At 35.3% G+C, this 9966-nt stretch overlaps 1 protein-coding gene across 1 annotated transcript; it reads right to left on the bottom strand.

The window, feature by feature from the left end:
* Positions 1-3603: 3603 nt before the first annotated feature.
* LOC110440331 lies at positions 3604-4905 on the bottom strand. The gene has a single exon (XM_021483321.1). The coding sequence runs from the start codon at positions 4903-4905 to the stop codon at positions 3604-3606; it is 1302 nt and encodes a 433-aa protein (XP_021338996.1).
* Between the last annotated feature and the right edge of the window lie 5061 nt (positions 4906-9966).

Below are 9966 nucleotides of genomic sequence, written 5' to 3'. Positions count from 1 at the left end.
AGCACACACGCAGGCATACACACATAAGGAGATATTAGCCAGGTGGCATAGGACTAGTAGTTAGCGCCTGATAAGGCAGCTCCTGCGAATCCTCAAAATTGTATCTATTAATGTATATGATAATTGTATGTCTATGTACTGTAAAGCTCTTTAGAGTGGCTTATGTTAGCTAGATAAGGCGCTACATCAAATGTTGTATATTATTAATGACCTTGAATAACAACGATTACACATTAATATACAGAGTTATGCAATATGGTGCAATAAACGCTTACTTTATTTGGCTTTTTACACCTATTTGTTTCATTTACAATTTATTGTTTCCTTACTTCGAATATCTAGGTTTTATGTTATATACTGTCATAAGTCTAGAGCCATCTTTAAGTAATATTCTACAATGTTGATTAAAGATGATTTCATGGAATTTCTACGACTTTCACGCCACTGAGAGTGGTATGACATTTTCAAAACCTTGATAACTACTTATGACAAATTGAGTTTAAACATCAGAATAAATTCTGAAACATGTTTTCCTCAACATTGGTCATGATGCATTTATTAGGTAGCGGTCTTGTATTATATCCGGACTTTTGTCTGACGGTCAGTGGTAAAACTGAGCTTAACAATAAACGGTTATATTTGTCAATCAGTAAATTTTGTGTCGTCTGATTATCTATAGGTGCCTTTGTGAAAATTGAGACTTTTGATCAATTTTTATTTGCTTGTCTGGACCATGGAGTGGCTTATTCTATGCATATTTTAATTAGCTGTCATAATCGAATGAACTGTGGCTAGTCGACGTGTCATCTTCTTTTCTCCAGACACACGTTTTAAGGACATGGTCAAAATTCAGATACTTTGAATATTTGCTTGCTTATCCAGAACATTTCTGATCATTCATCATATGCGTATGTTGCACTCATTAATTTCACATTTTGAGAAAAAATATCAATTTGTTTCCCATATGAAGTTATGATTACAAGAATTGCTTCATGCTTAATGACCAAATACAATTTGTTTTGTCATGATAATAAATGATTTATTATGCTAGTGATGCTATTATGATAGACGTATTGTTACAATTTAGTTATATTCCTTATGAAGTGTTCGTATTAACTCGATGAGAAGAACCTAAACCGTATAAAATACTGGGTATTTACAAATGTAGCAATAGGTCGTCAATATCAGTTGAAAGATTCCGGCAAGACGTTATGCAACATCGTACATTTTACGCCAACAAAAGGGGCGAAATAACTAGTTTAAACTTTTTTTGCACCGAGATTATACACCTCAATTTTTTTTTCTGCACTTGCCCAATATACCTAGTATTTGAATATGATACTTATATTATCAAATTTGAAGGCCTTTGTGTGAGTATTTTACATTATGTTTGAAATACAAAGTCGAGATTTACTCTAAAGAAAAGAATGATGTTTAGAATCACGAGTTATCTAAAGATAAAGTTAGTTACATGAAATTAAAAAAGAAAAAAAAATCTTTCAAGTAAAATTGGTGTATTTTTCAGACATTTCACACGGTGATAAGTGCTGCGTGCAGAGTTTATGGGACTGATGTACATGCACAGACAACCTTTCTCAACACCTTAGATATCTAAAACAATGCGCCTCACACCAGTGACATCGTATTACCGGGTATAATATTTCTATCACGATTGCCTGTTTACAAACGCCCAACATGTTTATAATAACATACTACATTGAACCATACTTTATTGTATTGGTTTTGTTGTTACATAATGTACTTCATTTTCGGTTCAGTTCATATGTCTTAAAGGACGCAAATAATGATTGTTCTAAACAGATACTTTTTAACAATAAATTTATCAAATGTTGTCATCTTGTTTTAAGGAAGCGTTTGTTTCATAGTCAAAGATAATATCTGATCGAAATGCAATGCATTGCTTTGTATTAACGTGAGCATTTAACAAATCTGAGAGGTCCATACAATACACAATGATGTTCACATGTTATAGAGTGTTTACTTTACACTGTAAATACATTTAAACAATTGATTGATTTCTTAATTCTCCTCCAATGTTCTCATTTTACCAACTGGACAAAATAGAATGCTTTGTTATTCTGAAGGGGTAAATATGATATTTTCCGGGATGAAACATTTGTTTATTGTGTAGTCTGATTTTTTAACAGGAGAACCCTAATCAGATCTCTGTAAAAGACAAATCTATTAAATGATGAGATTTTTATCAATTAATTTGCATGTTCACTATTGTATTGTGTATGTGTGTCCTGGTCACATGCTCGTTACAGTACCTGAGTTTTGACAGTAAACACGTCAACTAGTCGTTCTGAAAAAGCATTTTCTGTCACTTTCCCGTGTTGAACTCTTTTTTATGGAGTACACAATAATATTCTATATCATCCTCAATGAGTGTATTGTGAAATCAGATATTTTCGCGCGGCCCAAATTTCGTGGTTTTCCGACAAATTTCCATTTTATCGGTACATGACATTATGAATTACGAGAACACTATAACCTTTTAAACGAAGCTTTGCTTTGTTTCAACTTCTAATTACTTCATGGATCTATGAATTCGTGAGTGAAGATTACTCAACAATATCAACGAAATTAAATGCCCACGAAAGTTAGAGATTTCACAGTATATTACATATGGACGCTGATCGTGCCCACTGTATAGTGAGGGACTTACAGTAGGTATTATCACTTTTATACAACCGTTTTAAGATGAAATTGATTCCGAGAATTACGTGCATTTCTTAATTATGAAGCATTGGTCCAGTGGTTATTTACTCCAGACTATCGATCTTACCAATAAGGCAGTTCTCAAAGAAAATCAATTCGTCAATCACAAATACAGTTATTAAATAAAGAGATCGATAAATAAATAATAAAAGATCAATAAATCCTTCGATCAATCAATCTACCAACTTATCGTTACAGAATTGGTATTTTGAACATTGCTGGTAATTATAAAATCCGTACTGTTTTGGTATTCGTTTCTTTAGGTTGTACTCGCTAGGAGTGAGGATTTGTATTTTGTTCATGTCTGTATCTTTCGACTAAAGGAGGCATTGTTAGATACACTAGTGAATATTTACCACATTTAGGTAGTAGCTCAGGTAGAGTGTGTAACCCTCTATAGGTTCAGTTCATTTATTTATCAATTAGTTGATAATTTTATTAATTGATTAATTTATCTTACAATCATTCGATTTATTTTACTTACCTAGTGGAGCGATATCCCAAAATGGTATAGTATTAGTTATACAGGTCTTTGGCAGGGTACATGGTCTCATGTTCGCCGTCAGGACCTTATGTACCCTTCGCCTTCTTGGCAGGGTACATGGTCCCATGTTCGCTGTCAGGACCTTATGTACCCTGAGCCGAACCAAGACCTGTATAACGAATTTGTCATACTGCAAAGCCATTTATAGGTTGGGACTCGTGCTTGCAAGAAAACAGATACTGTGTAGGGCGGTAGTACGGGAAAACAGAAAAAACATTTTTTGTATAATTCCAACAATTTAATAAATTTTTAAATTATAATAAGTCAACAATATGGTTTTGAAACAACATTAAATAACAACTCAGTTCCTTAACAACTCAGTTCCTTAACGATACGCTCTGTGCGGACGTCGTGTGCGGGTCATACATTTCACTAAACAGCTGATCCAGTTCAAGACCTTGTAGATCTGGCGGCAATTCCTGGTTGTTACCGGAAAGGCTAATACCAAAATCAGGACGTGTAGCTACCGTATTGGAAATAACTGGCGTCACTTTCTGGTGTGATGGGGGTAGGGCAAGTCTTACAGTGGGAGGCAGAACGGAAGGCACGTTCTCTTTTCCAGCAGTCGGAGAGATTCCACTCGCAATGGCCCTGCCCATGTTAGTTTTTTTTTTCATTGTCTGACACACGTTGGTACACAGCGAGACCGATTTATGGCCGGTGATTGCCATAATTTGTGACGCTGTAAAGTTACTTTGAGTGAGAATGGTGGCTGCTGTAGCGCGGATACAATGGTTTGTATATTGTTGAGAGAGTTTACACTTCTGGCTCATGTTGGACATACATTTGCTGAGTGTATCTTTTCCAATGGGACGGTTGGCATACCACACATAATCCTCGTCACAATACGAATCTAACGGAAATTGCCACAATCTGTCGTTTTTAGGATTCGATTTAGACAGGTACTTCTCAAAAGACTTGACAGGGCAATACGGCGAACCAGGTTCTTCTGGCATGTGTCCGGTGTAGAGTTCCTTGTCGTCACGGTGAATTTTGGTTAACTTATTAACGTCTTTTGTCACAAATTTCAGATTTGTTTTTGGGTCTGTTTTAACTTTTAACGTTGATTTCGTCATTTTTTCCATGTTTTCACAACCCCTTCTACAAAAGTATAGTCTAATGTCAAACTGCACTTTATTGGCCAGACCTGCCGGTGTTACGGCCGACATGTGTATCGACGTGTACATTTTTTCTCTATCTGAGGGACAGATGACATTATGGTGATTTATTACTCCTTTCCCACTTGATTTTAAATCGGACACAGCAGTTTTAAAGCACTCGTTAGATTCGTGGAAGTCCTGATCTTTTAACAAATCAAATTTCTTCGAGACAAGGGGAGCTTTCAGATACCTGTTAAGTCCGTGAGGAAAATGTTCAAGCGTTGTCGTCTTGTAAAGACTCCCATCCTGTTTCCTTGCATCGAGATAAAAATGACCCAATGCCTCGTCTAATCTTGGCTTCGAGACGTCCTCAAAATCTGTGTCTTGCTCCTTTTCGCTTAAGTATGCTCTGAAGGTTTTGCTTGCTGAATTGTTACTTTTCTTTGTGTTTGTAGGTATAAGTGTAGCCCGTTTTGTCTCAATTTCACTCTCTGTGTGGCTTGCAAACCGTTTCGCCATTTTGTTCATTGTTGACATTAGCAGACGAACGTTCTCCGATGTGTTCGATTCGATTCTTCGAGTTATCTCCCTTACAACAGCCGCGCGTGCTCTTATGTACCCCGGCAAACATAGCTTCAGGTACCTTGGCAATTCGACCAATTACCGTGCGACATTTTTCTTTGCAGTATGACAATGTAAACTATGTGCGTCATTCTTTTCTCATCAAAATAAACTTCTTAATCGTAATGACTTTAGACATTATGATAAAATACGGGAAGCTATTGATCTAAAGTTGAAATAAAGGGTTTAAGGAAGGAGTTCAAATTACGTGTAACAGAAAATTAGTCCATTTTAACAAAACTAGAAGAAAGCTATAATCGCTTAACTGATATACCAAATACGTTTATTACGTAATATGTTCAGAGTAGAGACGACAGATTTATAGTTATGTTTATTTTAAATGTTCAGAATTTATGTTGACGAAGACAGTGTCTGTGTAAGATGTGAAGGAAACGCATAAACGTAATGATCACCTGTTTTTTCTCCAGTCTTTCTCGTCTTTCCTTTTGTTTGGTTTCTGTTTACGTCCTTTCGTGTCAAGTTGGAAGTTCGATGTCTACGCTGAGGCGTATGACTTTTATTTTATGAAAATGTTAAAAACCTCTTTTATGTTAGTAAAATAACCACATATATTTTTATATGTGAAATTTTGCCAAACATTAGATTGACTATGTCCTTAGATAGTCTTCTTCGTAATAACTACATCATATCTCTTACCAGATACTTATCCCCTACAGAATATTAGTCTCTGTGACCAATTGTGTATTTTATTAAAGAAATGCTACAATTACCAAATTAGTTGTGTTTTGCTATTTAGACATCTGCTTTTACGTGATAAGGTAGACAACTCCCTATCTAAGAGCTCATTTCTTATTGCATTGGGCGATAACTACTGCTCGACTTTCATACAATCAGAAAATTAAGTGAATTCAATTGTAATCTGGACAGCAGTGTGCATTTATGTAAATGAAACTATTATTGTTATCCTTATTTAGACACAACTGTGAATGGGTAAACAACTGATTTACTTAAAATATATTTTATTATCCAATCTGATAAAATATAATTTGACATTTCCTACAAACAACTCTATAAAAAAGTGGTTTAATAGACAGATAGTTTTAATTCCTTAAGAAGGAAACAATTAATACAGACTCCCTCTTCGTGATCATTAGATGACAAATACGCCTTTTATTAAAAAAAGGGCATTTTAAACATTTATAGTCATTAGTAATAATACTTAAACATTGTTAAGCTGTAGGATATAATGATCAATATATACCCTAGAATTGGCTCAGGAGTATTAGTAGCAAAACAACTATTATATGTAAACCTTATAATTATTAGATTATTAGAAACTCATCAAAGTAAAATTAATGTTGGTGAAATAACAACATTCACATACAGGGGTGATTATTACACTTACAGCACTTTTCCAATGTGTGGTCTACATACGCCGTGTTGACGGTATACAGTGTACATGTAGCATTCATGCATTTTAGCACTAAAATCTCGTTATAACTTTTTTTCTTCTAATCGGCTTTAGTACTTTTTTTTCTAATAGGCTTTAGTACTGTTTTCCTAATCGGCTTTAGTACTGTTTTTCTAATCGGCTTTAGTACTGTTTTTCTGATCGCTTTTTACAGGTTATATCATTAACGATTATACAGTACTCCTCTTAATTATTAAATTAATAGATTAAAGGGTTTTGAGCACCTGCTCCTCTGTTTCATGGGTAGTTATAGACAATTTAGATTTCCAACTGTTTGCCCCCTACCATCACCGATTAGTCCTGGAAGGACGAAACAGCTGTATGATGCCATGTAATTTATTTCTGACATATTGTATATATATTACCAAAGTTTAAAGGTGCAATTACCTGTGTGTGTGTGTGAGTGAGTGTGTGTGTGTGTGTGTGCCATTTAGAGAGTATTCCAATTGCAAGTGGTAATTTAGAGGGTATTAAAATATGTATTCCAAGTGATCCTTGTTTGTTAACATTAAGGTATATAGCTTCTACTTCATAATGATCAAATCTCATTAGTGTTTGTAAAAAGTACCATTAAGAAAATGTACAATGTTATAGGAAACCATCTTTTGCATTAAGACATTGAGCATGAAAAGGTAGATAACTCACCTGAATATTGCACTTATAAGAGAATCTGTTTCGTAAGGGAGGCAACTCGTAATAGGACCAACAAACAGTTTGTTGCAAGGACGGTGGTCTAGTTATAAACACATACATTTGCTTTCCATCACCATAGGCTGAAGATAAGTGAAAATGTGTTTACAAGACATGTAAATGAATATTCTAACGACGAACGTTACGACTTTGCATTGATATATTTAAAATTCCTTCTAACTTGTATTTTGCTGTGTCCGACATATGGCGCATCCTGTTTGCAAGATTCCTCCGCTACGTTATCCGTTGCTTGCTTTTTTTGTCTGGTGCTGATGTTACATCTATGAAACAAAGATTGGTCTGTTGCTTCTGTTGCTATATACTTTTTTATTTCCTTTTTTTGTCTCGCCACGACGAAGTAGCGGAAGCGAGACTAAGGTGTTGTTTTCCGGCGACAGCGGTGTCAACATTAAGTTTTTGCATTAAAGTTTAAGTTTCATTGAAAGCATAAGTGCTAGATCACCCAAACTTTGACCATAGATGCATCTGAGGCAGTACGTCCCAACCCATGCATCAATTTCATGGCCCATTGAATTGTTCAGCATCTCAATCAACATTAAGTTTTTGCGTTTAAGTTAGCTTCTCTGATAGGTGCATTGATGGTCAAAGCGAGGCACAGGCGAGACATACATTTTGTATCTATCCGAATGGCTTGTTCTGCTCCATTACTATCTTTCTTTTCTTTGATGTCTCGGTTTACATACGTGCTTAAAATCTATATACTCAGCAAGACGTTCACTTCAAAGTATAACGAATGAAGGAATATCTCATACCAGACTTTATCTAGGATACAGTTCATTAAAACGTCGTCTTGTAGACAATCCCTTTGGTTCATGTCGAGATTTTGTATAAAACTGTTCCCACTTTGTGTTGGTTTGCATTAATCATAATCACGGCAGAGGTACATGTACTGGTCTCCTTTGCCTTACCAATTCTGTGTTGATTTAACCTATTATCAAAATGTTAAAGATTTCATTGCTTTTTGCCCCCTGGAACATGTAATAGCAAAATTTAAGGCAGGCGGCTAGCTATTTGATTGGTATCAGGTAAAAAACATTCCTGATCTATCACTAGGCTGATACTTGTCCTTTGAAGATAACAGAATATCGACGCCCGACTTCAAAGCTGGTAAGTTTTGCCGTTACGCGACTGCGAGAGTCGTTTGATGTACATCAAGGGATCAAACTAGTCTTCTCGTCTCATCTACAAGGTGCTGTACAATGAGCCTTCGATTTTTCTATTATATATTCCAGGGGTGCAGAGAGCGAAAGTGAGCGTAGCCCATGGAGTATCGAGGATGGGTTAACGTTCGCCTTTCAAGAAACAAGGTGGTAGACTCTGCTGGTGGATTCTTAGTTCCCCATGATTGCTGTAACCTTGATGGCCACAGTTATCTCCTTTGCGCAGTGGCATGGTTCATAATATACACAATTTACAGATTTTTTAATTTAAAATAAGCCATTACTCATTTACTTTTAAAAAAAATCACGAATAAAGGTTTTTATGCATATGCCCTTTTGTTTCAATAGTAGTTTGTACAATATTGATTCCCAACATTTTTGTGACCCCTTATGGTGGCAGTTCGATAGGTGGTAGTATATATTGTAAATAACGATTTAAGGTCGACACAGGGGAACATTCATTGGAACAAAAGACTCAATTTGGTTACCTAGGCATCAATAGACGATAAGCCGACATAAAACTTACTGAGTGAGAAAGATAACCGTTTATCATTTACCTCAGCTTTCTTACACTGACCGTCTGATTTATATTTGTATGAAATTTGATTAAATCATCTTCAATCAATATCGCAGAATGTTACATAATTGTGGACCTAGACCAATGTCACTATCTTCAATAATAGCTCGTTGACTTATAAATAAAAACGTGATATACCGTTCCTCAATCTGAAAACGTAAGATTTAAGTCATAATTTTTATTCTCTACCTTTTTGGCAATTGTTATGGGTTCAATCTTACAAATATTAAAATAAAAATACCTTCACAAAACTGTTTTCTCTTTATTTTGGATTTCCGTACATGTAGATGTAAAATTTGTTTCTTCTGATCATAATTATACCCAAATTGGGTCATACTGTCGTCAGTACTTTAGCTGTGAATAGGACGTTAAACAAACATAAAACCAAACCAAACCAAATTGTTATTACTAATGTGAACTATTTTAATATTTGATATATATTTAGCATTATTGACTTTATATCCATTGATACTATCTACATACAAATATATTGATTTTGAAATCTTGCTGTGTCCAGGGATAAATGTCAGTGTGGCTGCAATATTTGCAGTCCTATCTTATCTTCCATGACAGTGACCACGATCCTGTTGTCTCATTATCCCTCCTTTTGCACCTTTTAGTCTCATATTAAGACATCTTATTGCTCGTTGGCCTTCTTCAAGTTGGACAATTCCTGTTCCTCTTTTCATCCTGTTTGGACTGGCCACTGTTGACACGACCAAGCAAACTATTACGATAGCCAACATCACTCTCATCTTGGGTCTGTAACATAGAAATATATCACATGTTGTAAAACTTAAATCAAATATGTATTGATCAAATACGATTGATAGTAAATCCATTGAATTCATTAGAATATTTCACGTTTATGAGATTTATAGATTATCCCACTGTTTTTTTCAGGGTTTGTCGTGAGAACAAATAATTCTATCGTCATTGGCTTTTCCATAAGCACATTTACACCTGAAATGGTGTTGTTATTCTCACAATATTTTGCCGTAAGCAGGGGCGTAACAAACGGGTTTTCAATGTGTAAGCCCAATGATGAAGTCAGTGTGCTGCCGAAGGCAGGTATGGTC

This window comes from Mizuhopecten yessoensis, unplaced genomic scaffold (assembly GCF_002113885.1).
Source record: "Mizuhopecten yessoensis strain PY_sf001 unplaced genomic scaffold, ASM211388v2 scaffold11179, whole genome shotgun sequence".
In the NCBI taxonomy this organism is placed as follows: Eukaryota; Metazoa; Mollusca; class Bivalvia; order Pectinida; family Pectinidae; genus Mizuhopecten; species Mizuhopecten yessoensis.
The sequence above is the reverse complement of the archived record's forward strand: the minus strand, read 5'-3'. Positions and strand labels throughout refer to the sequence as shown.